We start from the raw sequence: 20,071 nt of genomic DNA on the forward strand, positions 1-20,071 counted from the left end.
AATAATGTTTTATTTGTAGTTCTTAGTGGTACATAAATATAACATCCAAAGAAAGTTAAATTTTCCAATAATATAGATAAACAAAATTTTACTTGCTTTTTAAATGTCTTTGCAGCAATACCAGAAGACGCAGTAAATGATTCTGATGAGGATGAAGAAAAAGCGAATCCTGATGAAAGGTTAACACAGGCTGCTCTGGATAAGAGGATAGCTCCTGACAATGAGTATAGTGATTCTGAAGAAGAAGGAGAGGGAGGAAGGAGAGATCAGAGGTTTTTGTTCTTAATTAATAATTGTAGACATTCATTACTGCCAAAATCTTGTAATTATTTGTTCAATTTGTGATATAACTGCATCTTGTGTTATTATTTACTGTAGGTAAATTTTAGCCCTTTAACTGCTCTGGACATGTTAACACGCGCACCTTTGTACCTGTCCCTGTGTACTCTGAACGTGTTTACACACGCCACCAGTCGTTCTACCTGGTACTCTGAACGTGTCCACGCGTAAACACGTTTAACTGATCTCCAGTCACTGTGCTTCCTTCAGGAAAAGAAGACTGATGCTCAAAGGGAAGAATGCCCAACACCACATGTAATTGCACTTAGAAACCTATGTGAATTCATTGCACATTAATTCTTCTATTAAACTTCACAGCTGATGATGACTAAAGTGCTTATGGAGCACAGCAGTGAATGCTCTTCAACCGTTTCTTGTAATAGTTCCACGTTGTCTGCAATTATAAACTTGGCTAGACATTGATTTTAATTTTTGTATCTTTGAGTATTGACAAGAGCCCATTTATTTTCAGAACTTTAGAGCTATGTGTATCCCTCTGAATGTGCCCAAGATATTTACGTATGTGATGTGTTAAAGGTATTCACTACTAGTCCTGCAAATCAAATACTGCCACTATCGGGTTATCCACATTTCAAGAGAGCTGCTGTTCATTACAGAAAATGGAAATTTTGTCAAAGGCCTTCTCCATTTCTTATGGTTGTCAGATGATATTCTTCCATAGACGACAGAATTGTCAGTGAATCATCTGATAGTGCTGTTGAACATATCTGGTAAATCTTTTATGCATAATGAGAACATTATTTAAGATCCTCAGTGAATTTTTATTCTGCAGTGGTGTGTTTATTGCTTTGAAATTGTGTGCTAGATTAAAACAATATGCAGGACCATTACTTGAACCTTTGATCATTGCGTTTCAGAGGCAAGTAGTCTAGTAGCTGAGTTATCCAAGCAAGACTTGCAACCCACCCTAACAGCTTTATTTGTGCCAGTTCCTTCTCCAACTTTCCAAGTCATGTCTTAACTATTAATTATGAAAGAGATTCTCAATAAATATGGGCTGAGAGAAAGAAAATGTTCTCAGTTCATCTTTTAGGTAAGTTTATAGTGACTGTCAGTCACTTTGACCAAACAGAAATGCTCTCAGAGATTCCTTGGTGAAATTTTGCCTTTAGTAAACATTACTCGTGTTAAAGCATCATAGTCACTAATTTGTGTCTCTTTAGTGACACACTTGGGAAAAGAATCAGGTCCTTCTGCAGCAAGGTGGTCAGGAACATTTTTTTCATGTACGAACTGATGTCTGGCATCATATTCTGCATTGTTTCACAAGACCACTGATAACATATGCATTGTTTCCCAAGTCAGTACTGGTCAGATTGTCAGCACTTCCAGGATGTTTCAAAAAAAGACTTTCCAGTTTTAAAAATCCATATAAATTTATTGAGAGAAGATATAGAGCTAGGTTTAGTGTTATTTTGTAGGGAAACAAAGTTTTTTTATGTTAAACTAAAGATGTTGTTTGTGGCTTTCATTGGTTATCCTGCACACATCCCATTGGAAGTCAATTTCTTCCCAAACTCAATGTAGTAATGCAAGTGTAATTTGCTCTGTGGTGGTATACATTCTTGCTCTAAGTTCAGGTAGAGAAGCCAGCAAGGAGGTACAAACACACTATCCACGTTGGATCCCCATAAAAAAGAAAAAAGAAAAAAATGAGTGGTATCAGGTCTGGGGAACATGGGGGCCATGCAAATGGCACATCACAGCCAGTCCATTGACCTGGAAAGCGGTCACTGAGAAAATTCCGGATCTCAGCCAGATAGTGGGGTGGTGCACGGTCTTGCACGAAGTAAACATTTCATTCTTGGTGATCCTCATCAATTGATCTGTGATATCAAAAATAGTTATAACATATCCAGGTACACTATTCCGTTGATGGTTCTCTCATAGAACCCTGTTTCTACAAACCATTTATGCCACTCATAAATTGTAGGCCTCCTAGAAAGATCTTTAGCGTACTGGGTATGGAAATTATGCTGAACTGTTGTCACTGACTTCGATTTTTCAAACCAAAACACACAGCTAGCACACTCGGGTCCAGTGAAGGCAGACATCTTTAATGCAACTGCCACTAGCGGTCCTTACGGTCCGATTCGGTGCTAGTGAACTACGCGACACAAATCTTGATGTATTTCCCTTCAAATTGACACTAAAATCACATCTGTATGTACTATGAATTAATTTGTATGAATTTTCAAATCTGTTCAGTCCTGTTTGAGACATCCTGTACTTCTAACCTATGCTTGAGGTATTTGCATGCTATTGAGTTAATGCTGTCTTTGAATAACTCTGTGACTAATTTGTATGAATATGGGGTCATTAGAAACATGGGGCTGCCACTTTCTGGGACAGATATGAGCTCAGGAACTTTGTTGCATGCATTCCAGAAGCTATCTGTGAAGACTTCTCATTCCTCTGATTTCAGCCAGTTCATAACTGAAGGTTTAAGTGTTTGATTATGAATCGATCGGTTTCATGAGATTTAGATGGCTGTGGCAGTTGCTGGAATGTAAGGGAGGGGTATTCAAAAAGATTCCCCCAAAAGTTTCCAATCTTCTGAACATAGCATCTGTTTGTGGTTATGCATTAACATTAATCAAGAAAATTCTGGATCAACTTTTTGTGCTGATGATTTTGAATGATTTCTAAGTTCTTGTAGTGTTTGGCAGAACACTTTGGGCCTCACTGATATTTTCAGTCCTACAAAATGTACAAAGAGTATACATTATTGGACACAAAATACTACCACTTTCTGTGAAGATTATATTTTCCTTTTTTGAGTTCGGAACTTTCGAATGATGCCATTGTATGGATTGCTCTTTGGACTCTATACAGATAACACCACCACCATCATCATAATCGTCCAAGACTTCCTAACAGAAAATTCAAGTAGCATCCTACAGGCACTTTTGTTGATGTCTCTGAAGTGCAATGTGAGGGCCGACCTTGGTGCCCATATGTTGAGAAAGTGTATATCAACCCGAAATGAGGTTTTTTGTAAGCACTTGTCTGCTCGCTCACGTCACAGATAACCGGATAGCCAGGTGCCATCATGACACTTGCTGCCATCCTTGACAAGTTTCCTTGATCTGCTGTGGTCTTTGGTGAGCACCTCCCCTTCCCATTTATTGCAGTTGGTATTAAAAGTGGTCATGTGAATCTGAGTGCAATCTTGGAAGCACAATGCAGGTCTTCCTGGTGGTCCTTTGGCACGTGCTGCTATCTAATCAATTAGTATGTGGTGGTGAAGACAGGAGTTTAGTATGTATTGGCGAAGAAGGGAGTGGTCCATACTGTGTAAGTTTCCAAGCCACCAAAGCAGACATTCTGTGAGAGTTACAGTGACATTAGTAACTTTGCAGTGTTTGTAACTGTCTCATTTGTCACATGGTGCCTCCATGTACTACCTAGAATATTTTTTAAGCACTGCAGATGAAAGCTGTCAAGCTGACGTTCTTGTTTAGTGTATGATGTCTAACTCTTGGCACGTACAAGAGGATGCTTAGCGTACATGCTCAATAAATGAATATTTTTGTTGTGTTATACTCTTGTGCAGAGCTGATTCTCAAAGTATTTGCCACTTTGCCAATTCTCACAAATATTTCATTGTCCAGAGAGAGATTCTCTGACACTTCTGAGCCAAGGTGGCAGAATTTGTAGGCTATGTTCAACAAAGAGCTATCCAATTTACGGCAGGCATATCCGTGTGTACTCATGCCATAATCAATCTTCTTCACATTCACAGATGTAGAGAACAGCTTTCACACAGTAGCAGATTTGTCCGTGAGCCTTTGGTGGTCATTCTGAGTATGTGTTACGAATGCTGCACTCTTGGTGTGTAAAAGTCTACTTACAAGAAAGTTCTCACAACAGCACTTGGATCATAGTAGTGGGAAGTTATAATGTTTCCTGTTAGTCCTGGTATGTAAGTGGATACCCAGGTATGGTTTGCCAAAAGCAACTTTGAGAAGTAGCAAGAAGAATATACCAAACAAGGTAGGGGCTTGTACACAGCCTTGATAAATTTATCTTTGCACAACATACACGTCAGATGTGCTTCTGGCAGATACCACAGCACCCTTTATATCATTGTGAAAAGCCATGATCATCTTGAGGAGATTTAGAGGAGACCCTACCTTCATTAGTGAAGTATACAGTGGTATCTCCCTGTCCTGTCTTATGTAGGTTGATAAAAGCAATGAACAATTGAATCTTCTGCTTGCACAACTTTCCTTAAATTTGATGGAGTGTGAAGGTCATATCAGTAGTAATTTGCTGAGCTCGAAACCCAGGTTGAGATCGGGGTACACACTCTCACAGCACCACAAGGACTGTTTTGTGGTACAGTACTCTCAGCCGGACATTTCAGTATAAGGTTGCAGAGCATTTTGACAAGTTCTGTGCGGATGGCCACTTTGCGAGGACATTTCCCACATTTAAGCAGCACAACAGCTCATTGAAGCTGCTCCTTAGGAGGCATGCTGTCCAGCTGGTGGCAAGTTGACATTTGAGAAATTTCACCTATTGCTTTTAAGATTATGTTGGCCAAATGTGATTATAGGCTGCACAGTTGATAACAATTCATGATGACTGTTCTGTAAGCATAGCAGTCTTCTTAGAGGCAGGTCCAGTTCCCTTTTGATACCTGAGTATACTCGACCAAGGTTTCCAGCATAGAAACACACCTGTACTCTTACACTTTTTTAATATGTCTCCTACATCTAAATCTATACCTTGTAAGCCACCTTGCAGTGTGTAACAGAGGGTACTTTATCTTCCATTGTCACTTCCCCCCCCCTTTCTATTCATCGTGAATAGTTTGCGGGAAGAATGATTGCCAGTAACCCTCTTCAGTTGCAGATGGTGTGCTGAATGATTGCTTTTGCTTTGTTTAGATTACTGCAGGTATTGTTGCAAGGGTTTGAGTGCCAATTAAAACTTGGCAGAAATTTAGAATCGAGGAATTGTTTCAGGATATCACCTTGCTTGAAGAACTCATCCAGGCATTTCACTTTCAAATTTCCAAAAGTAGTTTCAGCTGTAATGGTAAGAAGTGACTTGATCTTTTGCCAATCTTTGGCAATGGGTGTGTTTACATTCCAGGTATTAACTTTTTTGTGAACTTCATCAGCAAATATTTCTACTGTTGTAGGGTCCTTAGTTTTGCAAAGGTTAATTTTGATTCTACAAAGTGTTTTAGCAGAGTGAATCCCTTTAACACTTAGAGCACGGTGCCTGTACGCCATACGGGCGTGGCCGCCCTGACGTTGGCGACGGCGCCCGTATACCGTACGGGCGAGCCTTTATTTGGCTCCATAAGGTGCGTTTAGCTGGTCTCCAAAGCAGTTCGTCAACTAATGTGGATGTATTTCATTCTTCTTCCGCAAGAGGCAAGCACTTATCGGCTCTCTCATCCTGGTAGCGGTTGTGAGCACTGCAAAGACGAAGTTACCTGCAGTTCATTCACAGATGTTTACGACCGTGAAAATATCGCGCAGCGAGTTGACGGAGGTAGAGATCTTAGATATTCTTTATGGAGATGCAGGATCTGAAATTGACAATTCTGACAAAGAAGATTTGTACTCTCCAGACGAAAGTACAAGTGATGATTCGGGTATGTATATGTCTCGATTGTTTATAAAGTGAAGAGTTCATTAGCGCATTTTGTATTGTGAGTAGTGTTCATTACTTCACTTGCATTTAGTACCTTTTAATACCAATCTCAGCATTATTTTTTTTCTATGTAGACAATGGTACAGACCGTCAGTCACCATCTGTGGTACCTGGTCGTGTGTGGCTCACTGATCATTGATCACTGGTCGGAACTAGATGATCGGCCAGTACTACCAGATTTCCAGGAAGTAGTCAGTGTAGCATCACATTTTTCAGATGCCACTGAGGAGCTTCAATATTTTAGTTATTTCTTTGATGACCTTATTCGGCTCATCAAAAGTGAAACGATTCGGTACGCTGGTAACGTTATTACGGTAGTGAAACGCAAAGGTAGCCTGAAAATAAACTCTGTTTGGCATAAGTGGTCTGCAGTAAAATTGCAAGAGATTTACTGGTTTCGCAGTATTATTTTGCATACGTGGGTCGTCAAATTGCCAAAAAATCAGTGATTATTGGTCAACAGACCCATTTTCGCAGACAGGATTTGCGAGTAAATTGTTGAGACGTGATTGATTTTGCGCTACATTGTCGATGTTACACTTGAATGACAATGCTACATTCATTAGCAGAGATGAAGAAAAGCACGACCCACTTCACAAAGTGAGGCCTTTGTTTGATTTCTTTGTGAATAAAAGCAAAATCAGTTTTCGTCCAGGCATGAATCTGACAATAGATGAGGCAATGTGTCCCTTTCGTGGTAGAACAAGCTTCAGAGTATACATGAAAAACAAACCCAATAAATATGGAATAAAATTGTATGCTCTCTGCGATTCATCAACTGGTTATATGCTAAACTGTGATTTATACACAGGTTCTGCAGGCAGTGTTGGCAATAGTATCCAGGGCCTTGTAAAAAGGTTGTGTTCACAGTACTTTGGCAAACGATATTGCATTTATATGGATAGGTACTACACCAGTCCATCTCTTTTGGACATGTTGTGGGAAAATAAAGCTCGTGGAGTGGTAACTGTAATAAAAAACAGGAAAGGTTTGCGACGAATATTCAAAACACTAAAACTAAAAAACAAAAGATAGGTACCTGCTGTTATACAGTTCAGTGATATTTTGTTTTAAATTTAGATACAGTAATAATGGCATTACTCAAGAGAGAGACCACGTAAAACTTTTTTATCCACGACATTTTTGTGTTTTCTTTTATTAATTATAACACACATTTGTATTTTATATTCTAAAATACTCACATTCATGTAAAGCTCTTACTTTTTCCTTTTAAATCATGCAAAAACCATATTCCTCTCATTTTTCTGTTGTTTGCAATCTAATTTCAAACATCCATTAAATATGCCAGTTCACAGCCAAGTGCCCGGTGTAAAGAGGACAGTGTTGAAAGTGTTAAGCACAAAGTGCACTTTTGTCACTATTGCTGTATAATCAGTATCAGTCAGTGTTATGGAAGGAGCATGTGTGAAGAAAATGCCAGAGCACTTGTCTCTTAGTTAAAATCAGATGTAGGTGATACTAATGTTTGGAGCAAGGGTGCAGCCAAGAAACCTTGTGACTCGCCTTGTATTTAAAGTATGTGTTAGTGGCACACAAATGGTATTTGGCACAAAATTCAAGCAGCAGTAAACCATTCTCATTCATCTTCCTCACCCCATGTATAGCTATGCAGTCTGGCCAAGCAGCAGGCCAAGCAGCAGAATCACATACAGTATGGGCATTGAAGTCACCAAGAATGCACAGTCGGTCCACAGGGTGCAGACCCTGCACCATTTCACTGAGATGTTAAAAAAACTGGTCATTTTATGTCTGCAGTAGAGGTCAGCACTGGTGTGTATACCGCTCTCAGTGTTATTGCTCTGCTGCTAGTTGACAAATGCAAAGTCATAATGCATTCTGAGATCCCAGTTAGGCTTTTAAAGGTGCTCAATGGATCATGCAAGCAGCTAATCGGACACTGTTGTCTGAGACTCGCAGTGTCCTTTGTCTTCCAGAAAAAAAAATTTAATTTTCCTCCTGTACTGAACCATCATTTGGTAGCCTGGTTTCTTTCAAGGTTGGTATAGCAATATTAAGCCTGATTAGTTCAAGGTTGCTGATGGCTGTTTTGCATGGATCTTGAGAGCTTCCACAGGTGTCCAGGAAGCCTTACACTGTAGTGTGGATGTTATATGTTGCTATCAATGCTAGTGTTGCATACATCCAAACGGAATAATCAGTGCCGGGACAGGCAAGCACCTTATTGTCTGGGGACTGCCTAGCGTGAAGTAGGCAGTGATTTACCAGTGGACCAATGCTAGGCCCTCCCACTGTCAGTAGCAATCTTCGATGCACGCACATATGTACATTTGTGCAGATTTACAACTGGTAAACTGTTGCTACCCATGTTAATTCCATGTGGTTGCACATGGATCAGTGTTGGCCTCTTTTGATGCTACTACAGTTGGGATGCCATTTAGGTACCAACAAACTTGCCCACTATTCATGCTACCCTCTCAGCCTTGCTGCCTGCCTCCCCAGGTGCATCAACACAAGGTGTATGGAGTCAGGTCAGCTGTAGGCACATGCCACTCATTTCCAATTGCATTGTGTTTGTGTCTCAACAGACATGCCAATTCCAAGATTTGGTTCGAAGATATTCTTCCCCTGTGCTGATTGTATACCAGTACTAAAAAGTCCATATCTCTGAAACAAAGGGCAGAGTCAGTATAGGATAAAGGAAGAAAGGGAATTGTGTGACAAACTTCGTCTGCTGCTGTCTTGACCCTCCACATCATGGGAACACACACACACACACACACACACACACACACACACACACACACACACACACACACACACCCTCTTGTCCACATGGACAGTGCTAGATTAAACCAGTGTCTCTTCAGATGGTTTCCTCAGTGCGCCTCTGATATTAATTCAGATACAATCCAGGGTTTTAGAACTCAATTTGAAGACAGTTTCCCATCATCTAGTATGTCGGTAACAGTTTGGAACAATGTTGTATGTGGCACATGAAAATCTTTCATCCCAATTTGAAGATTGTGGATCTACCATTTTCCAAGTTTTTCACTCACACACTCAACAAAGTTTTCTTTCTGAATGGTAAGCCTCAACCTTCTCCATCCCATGTGTGTTTGTATGGCTTTTGCTGAATATGTAACACAGTTGCCTTATTAACTCACTAGACAGATCAGTAGTGTGTACTGAATGGGTACACTAGCTCAAAACCCTTTTCTCTTGCTATAAACTGTACAGGCATGTATTGAATGTGCCAGTATCTCTTCTTTCCCTAAGTTCCAATTTCCATAAAAACTCTCGCATACTTTGCTGGGCTAGTGTGCCAGAGGTTGGAAATTGAGAGAGAGATTGACACTTTGAAGCCTTGAGTCAGGTTATAGTTTAGTAGGTAAGAGATTGACTGGGAGGGTAAAGGTTCACAATGGAATCCTGGTAATCTGTCCTTAAATTTATAACAATGAAATTTCTACTGCAAGATGCAAGATATATTCGGAGCCATTTCTATTTTCAGTCTTGTATAGGACTGGGAATTAAAACAAGTTTGAATATCAACATTGGTGATAAGTGTATAACAATCTTCCTATGCCCTCTGTAAAAAAATTCTTGTTATCTTTCTGCCAAGCTCTCGTATCTCGCAGCCTTACAGTTCCTTATTTGTGGTGAAACACTGTTCATACAGTAACTTCATCTCAGGAAAAATGTGGAAGTCACTTGATGTCGAATGTGGACAATAGAGAGAGTGAACCGTCACCCGTTTCAATTGCTGAAGAAGTTTTTGAATTAGGATCCTAGTGTGTTTAGGTTTTGCTATTCAGCTGAAAACTTGTCAACCATGCTTCTTTGTTTGTTTCTGTTGGATCTGAAAAGTTTTCCCAGTCATTTACAGTTTGCAGGCTCATTGGTTGTTGTCCCCAAAGGCAAACGTCAGCAATCAAAATACTGTTCTTGTCCTAACAGACTGCTTCTACAGTGCTAAAAGTGTGTTATGTTGGTCATTTGTTCTGTATTGAGTAATAAGTGAAGCTGTCATGATACCTGTAGAATAGTGCAGATTTTTGTTCCTTTTGAGAACAGCACTGAGTGCATTGTAAGTCATTGTGTTCTGACACTTTGAAAAAGCCAAGAATCAGATAAACAGTTGAAAAACCAAACATTATGCACATTGCAGTTTTAAGAATTTCCGTATTATATTTTCATGTTGTCACATTATAAAAAAGTTGCAACATAGTGATCTGTGTAACATAGTTATTTTATTTGTTCAGATCCTTCAAAGGGAGGAAACGACCTAGGCTTGACAAACTGGAGCCCAAAACAGAAAAGCCTGACCCAGATGAAAAGACGAAACCAGATGATATCACAAAAATGGAGACAAAAGGTAATTTTAAATGCGTTGCAAGAAATTATGTGATGTAATATATTATTGAATGCAAATTTATAGTATGTTTGCATCTTGCTGCCTCATTAGCAAATTTCTGTAAAATTTGCTTTGTTTACACTTTTATTATACGAGTATGAAACCGGTAATGAACCAGTGGAAAAATTCATTAAACTGGGGAAACTGGAATTGTTCTTAAATTTCTGACAGCAAAGCTGCACTAATTTTTCATTTCAAGAACACTTAACTCTTTCAGATTTGACTTTAATTTCAAATTTGAAACTAAGTGTACGTTATATTTTCTGTATTTCCCATTGGTTAAATCTTAATGTGAGACTCGCAACAGAATGCTCCGCTTTTCCAATTGAGCCATCTGAGCAGTTGTCACAGAAAGTTTGTCTGTTCCTTTCATTCCCAACTCAGCAAATACTCTTCCACTTGTCCTACAGAACTAACAAACATGGAAGAAAGAATGTGATGACTGGATCAGTCACCACTGAAAATATATGTAGCTGAGTCAAATGTTTATGACAAGTAAAAATAGCTTAATGGGCAAGAACATCAATATAGGTTCTTGAACAGTTCTTTTCAGATGAATCATCTGCGTATACCTTAAAGACTTAAAAGTCTGCTACAGTCTCTTCCATTCTGGATCTTGATTTCCATCCCTGTGCATTATGCATGAGTGTACAGTTTTATCAAGGTTACCTGTGATGTCAAGTTGGTGGTGTGTAAGGGTAGCATGTGGACAACTGGCATGTGGAATTCTTCATCGTAAGAAGTACTTTGTGAGTGAGTGTTGCTTTGGATTTCTTCCTTAACCATTTTGCAGATTCTCTTGTGTACTCCTGATTGTTATAGTGTGTGTAAAAGTTAGGTGTATCAACTTGCTGGGAGATGAATAGTTTGGAGTTAATTATAGCCTGTCAGTGCAGTAGTCATTTTTTCATTGAATTGGCTAAAGCAGAAATAAAATTGAATCCTAAGAAATATTGCTTACCTATCTACTGCCAAAAGAGGAATGACTTTTCTTTCCTTTTAGCACCTTTATTTACCTGTTCATCTCTTCTGAAGATAAAATATATATTAAAAAGTGAAAAAAGATTATACTTTCTTCTTAAATTTGGATGTTAATTGACTAGCTCTAGTTGTTACTGTTTTATGCTGGTAAGTAGATGCTCCTGTTGCGTTAACAAATGTTTTCAAATGTTTTCATTCAGTTCAAATTTTTTGTCTGATTATTGTTTATGGACTTCCGTAATTACATTGTGGTTGGGAGTGATTCATTTGCAGATTCTTTCATTTAATTATTTTTAATGCCAGCTGGAAAGTTTGTGCTCATACTGGCAGCTGACAACATTTTGCATGCAGTGAGAGTACTTGAAAAGTCGTGAACTGTGGTGTTGGTCTCAAGCTGTTGGTTTTGGAGAGATTTCAAAATTATAATAATTATTTGAAGTAAGATCTTGAAAACCTTATTGCAGTGTGTAATGTTCTTCTGTAAATTTAATTTTTTGTTTAATCAGTTGAATAGAGAGTTGCTTAGTTCCATCTCTTTTGTCACTGGATAGAGTGATTGAAACTGTTCTGCTGTGTGTGATATTTAGTGTGGACAATTTGGCACCGATGATGATGGGTCCTAAGACACTAATGATTGTTACCAGATAGTGTACATAGGGACTTGACCTTTCGTTGCGCATTAACATATGTGGAACAGGAGAATCATTTTTGAATATGCATTTCTAGTAATGTGCCATGTTAATGATAACTTGTAAGCTGTGAAGTGTTATACTAGATGGGCATGGTTTCAAATTTACCAAGCAATTAAGATGATGTGATGAGTTGCTTTAGTTTGCTATTGTGAAGGTGCTGAAGTAGTCTAGGAGCTTAACTTACTGGCAGTTAATGACAAAATTGGCAACAATGTGGGATATGGGGATAAGTACTGTACGCACAGTCTGAAAGACGGAAGTGGACAGACGATGTACTTGACTCAAAGGACAAGAGAGATCCTTGCTGTAACTTCCCCACGAGCTCCATGAAAAATAAATATCTGGATTATGTTGGATGATTTCAGACTTTCTTTTATTGACAAGTGGAAGGTGGCAATAGAAGATTGCATTGTCTTTCGTGTAATGTCAAAGGGTGCACTATTATTAGTGCAGTGAAGTTATGGTCCTAAAAATAGGCTCCAGTAAGTTTTTACATCATGCCACTGTTTCTTTAAAAAACAGAGATAAACTTACATATTTAAATGGCAGTTGTACAGCTGTGAATGAAAGCTGTTACTGTCAAAAAGCTGTAGATCCACGTGCAGAATGTTGCAGTTACATACACAAACTAGATGAAATGTACCTATGAGTGGGTAAGTGATATGCAAGAAAGATTCTCCACCCAAAAGCCTGTGATTTGGATTTGGTATGAGCACCGTTGCTTGCAAGTGCAACTACAGTAGAGCTTATTGTCACCTCCAGACTACCAGAGAACAGCAGAAGTTATTGAGTACAAAGTACAGCTGTAACAGTCTGATAATGTGAATCGAACCTGACTGTTTCCAAATTTTAAGACACCACTATTTTCACAGAAATGAATATGTGTACAATGAAGTTGGAGTGTAAAAGTAAATTTGATGTAATGGAAACTAATGTTAGGGACTTTCTTCAGGGAATACTCACACAAGTCCCCTAACTTGACAGAGATGAAAGTATTACCATTCAGATGGTAATTAAGGACCTGGCCCACAAAAAACTCCAGAAGGATTTAACCTTGACAATGACCGGATAAACTGTGGTTCTATTTAAGAGCTCAGATCTGCCAGAGAAAGTGAGCAAGTGGCTGTATTCCAGGGCACTAGTGACACCACGGTGCCTTTGTGAACTTCCCAGAATTTACAAGGAGAGGTTTCCTTTGCAGTCAATACTCAACACCATCAACTTGCATGATTATGGACTGGTCAAATATATGGCGATGCTACTAAACCCCTTGTGGGACACACGAGTCACCACCAGAAGAACTCTGCAGATTCCATGAAAGTATTTGAAGACATGTAACTACAAAGAGATGATCTGCTCATGAGCTTAGACATTATGTCACTATTCACAAAAGGACCTCTTCAAACGTCCTTGGTGATCCTTACTCAACATTTTGAGCCACAGATAAACTTTTTGAACATGTACTGACTTCCTGCTTAAGATACGATGGAAGTTTTTATGAAGAGAAGGATGGAGTGGCTGTAGACTTCCCACAGGTTCTTGAGATTGTAAATCTACATGCCCACAGGTTCTTGAGATTGTAAATCTACATGGAACACTTCGAGGAGATGGCCTTTCAAACTGCTCGCCAAAAACCCAAGCACTACTTCCACTATGTCGACGATACTATCGTGGTGTGAGAGCATGGCAGACAGGTGTAGGATTAATTTCTGGACTACCATAACAGTAGCCATCAGAACAATGCATTCTGTTTGTAAATAAAGGAAAATTGTTGTCTCCCTTTGTTGGGCCTGAAAAAGAAGGCATGTGGTATGGTGGGTCCTGCAGTGTATAGGAATACGAACCGCACAGAACTGTACTTCTGTGCAATGAGCTGCCACTGTCCAGTGCTATGGCAGACAGTGGTAGCCACTCTGGTACATAGGACACACCTCATCTGCAACTAGGAAAGCCTCATACCTGAACTAAAACACCCAAAGGAAGTGGTCATTAAAATGGGTACAGTGAAGCACAGATTAATAATGCATTCAAGAAGAAAGATGCAACAAACTGGGAAGAAGAGGAAGAAGACAAGGGACTAACTTTCTTTCTCTACTTGGGGCCACTCTTGGACAAAATTGTGAGGTTGCTTGAGAAATACAGCATAAAAAAACAGTCTTATGACAACTTCTTAAGTTGAAAGAGTGCCTTGGCTCTGCAAAAGACCCACTAAGACTAAATGTACCTTGGGTATACAGCCTCTCTTGTGAATGTGGCTCCAATACATCGGGCAAACACAGTGCTGTATCTCGAAGTGCTGTGAGGGTATGTGAGGCATGTACTGCAGCGAATCGTAGAGAAATTGGTGATGGCAGGGCTTACCATAAAAAAAAAGGCAAGACATTTGACTTTTAGGTTCTATGCCAAGCCACCAGCTACTGGGCAACATTATAAAGGAATCAATAGAAACAAGGAGGCATGAAAACCTGGTCAGTGGGGATGAAGTTTAGCAATTTAAATCAGCAGCATGTAATCCTGCACTAGCGGTGATATGATGAGAGCATGCCCAGAACCATTGGACACGTGAGATACTTCCAGAATTTCCAAATTGAAATTCGATCACAGCCTCTGGTGCATCTACTATCCCCACACTGCAATTAGTCCACCTCCCTGCTCATGGGCCAGAGAGTACCCGGTTGCCTGCAGCTAGGTGGCGGGGGTGCACTGCTGGTATAACTATTACAATATCCGCAATATCATTACTCTTCACCAGAAGATCATGAGTGTGACAGTCATCAAAATATTGCATTATTTTAACATAGCCACCCAGCTTGAAACCCAAGAGCTTTTCATCAACTATTCACATAGTAGCTATACTGCCATGCAGCCTAAATGAATTTAAGAAGCTTCTGGTGGAATTTGAACTAATGGTGTAAAAGTGAACCTTGTGTTTCTATTTACAACATACATATTTCAAGAGTAATGGCAGTCTGTCAGTGTACGATATGTGTAGAGAGGAGTACTATAGTGTGCTTGTTGGAGTTTGTGGTCCCTGCTGCCTCATTAAACCCTCCACAGAGACTCTCACTACTCTAATCACACAACTTCCCCATATAACAAACAGTGGAAAATCCATGATTGAATAGTGACAGTATTATGAAAAGGATAGTTGCTACTCACCATATAGCGCAGATGCCGAGTTGCAGATAGGCACAAACTGAAGATATCACATGGTCAGATAATCACTTCCTTTGTGCCATGTGGTGTAGTCCATTGCCTTTGTTGTCTCTTGAGTTTGCTGACACCGTTGGTCATCAAACAATTTGTATTCATCTTTTGACGTGGGACCATGATTGGAGGAGAGCACCCATAGTGGATGCTCTTTGCACCAAACTGGATGGTATACCTCCGTCTGCTTTAACATTGAGATAGTACCCAGTAATGTGGATTTCAGTATGCATGCAGTCCACTACAATGTTGATTATCATAATTTTTGAAAGTGCCAGAGATAACTTGTCTAATGCTTTAGAATCGCAATAGGCCTACAACAGTATGAAGATACAAATGGCGATTAACTACAGTCAATGTAAAATTTGTTGTGGATTTATAATAATCGCTATAGGCAGTGCCTTGTTTCTTTAACCACAGTTGTTTATCACCATATTCACTGTCTGATTATAGTTACTGTTGTTCATTGTACTTACTATACTTTACTGTCAGTTATCTGGGTTCACCCCAATTGACGCTAAAGACATAATTTGCAAAATTCCTGTAGATTTGATCTGTCTTCTTTCTTTAACTTGTAACATTGTTTTCTTTATGTATGTATTATTTGATTGATGAACTTTTATTCTATCCAGAAAGTTCCTGTCAATGTTGTCCGTATTATAGATTGTACCAAGTACATTGGTAAGACACTATGCTTATCTTGTCAGTGATCAGTGATGGGAGAGTTAGTCATATGAATATAATAGAGGGAAACATTCCACTTGGGAAAAATATATCTAAAAACAAAGATGATGTAACTTACCAAACAAAAGTGTTGGTATGTTGATAGACACACTAACAAACACAAACACACACACAAAATTCAAGCTTTCGCAACCCACGGTTACTTCATCAGGAAAGAGGGAAGGAGAAGGAAAGATGAAAGGATGTGGGTTTTAAGGGAGAGGGTAAGGAGTCATTCCAATCCCGGGAGCGGAAATACTTACCTTAGGGGGAAAAAGGGACAACACTTTCGTTTGGTAAGTTACATCATCTTTGTTTTTAGATATATTTTTCCTTAGTTTGTCATTTAGATTTAGATTTTCAGTGTTTTCCATAACCCACTTATAGTACATGATTGAATGGTTCCATCTTCAAGGCCATAATCTGTTCCTTCTCACAGCCTCCTTCAATTGAATTAGTGCATTGTGGCTAATGGTACCAGATCGTGACTTGTGTATAAACTGTATATAAATTGTAAATTCTGCTAGCAGAATTACATTTCCATAACAGGTAAATGTGTCTGTACACAGTTATTGTTCCTCATATTTCCAACATTTCCTATATCTTTTTTGATTTTGAAGGCGAACCTTTCATATTATTTAAGAAGACTAGAAAATATTGTGGCAAGAGTTGCTGTACTTAATGAATAAAATCAGCAAATTTACAGTTGTATATTACAGTTGTATATGGGAAGTTTCCACTATAATCCCATCGAGAAGTGGGAGACATAAAGTCATTGATATGCAAAATAATGGAAATTTTAATACTCTCATTAGTAATTAACGTATATTTGGAGCTGGTTGTAGTAAGACACATTACAAGACGTTGTGACACCTGGCAGGGAATTCTAAGAAAAGTATGATTACTGTTTATTACTCAGTGTGAGAGATAGATACATCTTCCACCCTGTTGAGAGAAGCTATTTCAATCCATTTCCTAAAACCTGAGGACTATATTCATTGTCACTTGCTGGATGTTCCTCCTGTGATATTAGAGAAAGACTTAGCAGGAATGTAACCACTCTTAACATGATTGCTAGCAGCAGTGATCATGAGACTATGTAGTTGCAAGAAGACTTGGCTCCTGATGGTCACAAGACACTACTGGGAGGGAAACACCATAATGTTCAACATATGGCTCTGGCACGTCGTACTGCATGTGCAGCGGCAATTTGAGCTGGAATTGACAGTGCAGTGATTCAAAGAACTGTTACAAACTGGTTACATCAAGGACAGCTCTGAATCAGGTGCCCTTTACCATGCATTACACTGACCCCAAACCACTGCTCATTGGCAGGGTGGAGATCTGTTGTGTTCTCTGATGAAAGGTGGTTCTACCTTGGTGCCAGTGATGGCCATGTGTTGGTTAGGAGGCCAGTTGAGAGCCTGCAGCCAATCTGTCTGCATGCTAGGTACACTGAACATACACCTTGAGTTAAGGTGTGGGGTATGATTTCGTATGATGGCAGGAACGCTTCTGTGATTATTCGATGCACCATAACTGAAAATTTGTATGTCAGTCTGGTGATTTGACCTGTTGTGCTGTCATTCATGAACAGCATTACAGGGAGTGTTTTCCAACAGGATAATGCTCATACACATACTGATGGTGTAACCCAACAAGCCTTGAAGAGTGTCGACATGTTGCCTTGGCCTGCTTGATCACCAGAGCTGCCTCCAAACAAGCATATACGGGACGTCATTGGACAACCTCAGCGTCATCCACAAACAGTATTAACCATCCCTGTATTGACCGACCAAGTGCATGGAACTCAATCCCACAAACTGATATCTGGCAACTGTGCAACACAGTGAACGCATGTTACACCAGTTGTTTATGTACTAGCATTTCACATTTGCAATGGCTTATGTTGTGCTTACACTAACCTGTGATCGTGCAATGTGGTAATCACTTAAATATTTTACCTGGACAGATGTATTCCTGAAATTTCATTACTCTACATTAATTTTTTTTTGTGTCAGTGTATTATTCGCTGTTAGAGGTGGAATTTCACCAGAAAACACAACGGAAATGTAGTTAATGTAGTAGATTTCTCAAGCAAAATTCTGTACAACAATGGAATGGTGATTATGAAATAATATTGTTTTCATAACTGATTCTGATTCAGAAGCAAAATCACTGTGTTTCTTTTCAAAAAGTCCCCTTCATAAACAGAGTCTTCAAGTAGATCATTCAGTAGCTTCTTGACTTCATTACTGGTCAAAAACTTTGAAATATTCATTGGACGGCACACTGTTAGCACAGTGAGAAACCTGCAGAAACTACAGCGACACTTGTCAATCATGGATCACCCATAGCATGGCTGCCAGAGGAGCTTTATTCAGATCCGGTACTTAGTGTTGAAAAGCAATTTCGGTATTATGACTGCATTTTGTGTACAGCAACACATGAACTGTAGTCCAGAACATAAACCATTAAGTAACCACACTTTTTACTCAGAGTTCTCTGGATTAAGTGCTGTAGGTTTCTTAATTTCAAAACATCATAATAACTATGATCCCTAACGGCAAGTGGCAAGTTAGTGATATGATACGAGAGCCATTTTTTAAACCTCCGGTAGGCAATAAATAAAAGACAAGTTCATAGAAAACTATTATTTTATTACCAGAAGTTTTGTTCACTATGGTTACTTTTCAGTATAATAACTGAAAAGATTGAGACATTTATCGCACCTGTGAACAAGCTTTGCAGTACCCTCTTCAAAAAATGTTGGCGCCAATGATGTCAAATGAGCATTGACGTTGTTTTGAAGATCTTCGTTGGTTTGAAAGTGCTGCCCTCCTAGCCACACCTTCAGTTCAGGGAAAAGGTGAAAGTTGCTGGGTGCCAGGTCCGGACTGTACAGTGGATGATCGAAAATGTCCCATTGAAATTGTTCAAGGAGCCATTGGGTTGTGCCAGCAGTATGTGGACGAGCGTTGTCATGGATCAACACAGTTCCTGGAGTCAGCATTCCTCTTCAGGTTTTGAATGGCTCTCCGCAAATGTCGTAAAGTTTCACAATAAGCAACGGTATTGATAGTGGCTCTGGGCTGCATAAACTCTACAAGCAACAAACCTTTTTGGTCCTAAACATGGTAGCCATAACCTTTCTGTTGTTGAATGTTTTTTTGAATTTTTTTGGTTTGTTTGGTGAATTTGGATGCAGCCTTTGTTGTGATTGTCGTTTTGTTCCCAGTGTGTCGTATTGGATCCAAGTTTCATCTCCAGTAACAATTGATTTCAAAAAGTTCTCTCCTTCATCAAGATAATGGTCAAGGAAATTCAGAGCTGGCGTCATTCAGTGACTTGTGGGCGTCCGTCAACGTTTTTGGAGCCCGACAAGCTCAAATGTATTTGTGGCCTAAATGTTTGGTTATGATAGAGTGTACGACACATCTTGAAACTTCTGGAATTTCCATAGACAAAGCAGTTATGTACCTACAATTTTTTCTAACCACTCTGTCAACTCGTTCAACAAGTTCGGCTGTAACAACAGACTTGCGTCCTTGGCCCCCTTCGTCATGCACATCATTTCACCCATCTTTAAACTTTTGGCACCATTCATGTTCAACACCATCAGTCATGAAGTTATCACCATACACTCGGCTCATTGTCCGATGAATTTCTGCTGCTCTATTCCCTTCTGCTCGCAGAAATGGAATTACACTTCACAATTCACACTTGGCAGGAGCCACAATGACAGCAGCCATGTTTACGTAGCTGTAGTCCAACGCAGACTGATGCCTTGAGGTCAGCAATGGCGGAGTGTGTAGTGCGAGAGTTGCGCAGTAGCCTACAGTGCATGTCCACTTTCTGCTGCTTGCGTAGCTCCTATACTAAGTGATCGGAAGTTGTAAAAAAGGGGGGGGGGGTGCAGTAGATATAGTTTGGCCTTATTTTCATAAAAATAGTTTTATATTGGGCCAATGCGGCATGCAAAAATTCACTGCTTATTATGTGCTACTTCCCCTCCCACACTTGTGGCCTGCCCTGCCTG

The 20,071-nt window shown here is 39.5% G+C and overlaps 1 protein-coding gene across 2 annotated transcripts in view; it reads left to right on the top strand.

Annotated features, from left to right (window-relative positions):
• Positions 1–20,071, top strand: part of LOC126474139 (histone deacetylase HDAC1) — a 156,659-nt gene that overhangs the window by 130,138 nt on the left and 6,450 nt on the right. For both annotated transcript variants that reach the window (XM_050101583.1, XM_050101584.1), the window contains exons 8-9: positions 116–272; positions 10,278–10,390. In XM_050101583.1, the coding sequence (XP_049957540.1) occupies positions 116–272; positions 10,278–10,390 (270 nt within the window). The remainder of the gene's footprint in view (positions 1–115; positions 273–10,277; positions 10,391–20,071) is intronic.

The sequence above is a fragment of the Schistocerca serialis genome, chromosome 4 (genome assembly GCF_023864345.2).
Source record: "Schistocerca serialis cubense isolate TAMUIC-IGC-003099 chromosome 4, iqSchSeri2.2, whole genome shotgun sequence".
In the NCBI taxonomy this organism is placed as follows: Eukaryota; Metazoa; Arthropoda; class Insecta; order Orthoptera; family Acrididae; genus Schistocerca; species Schistocerca serialis.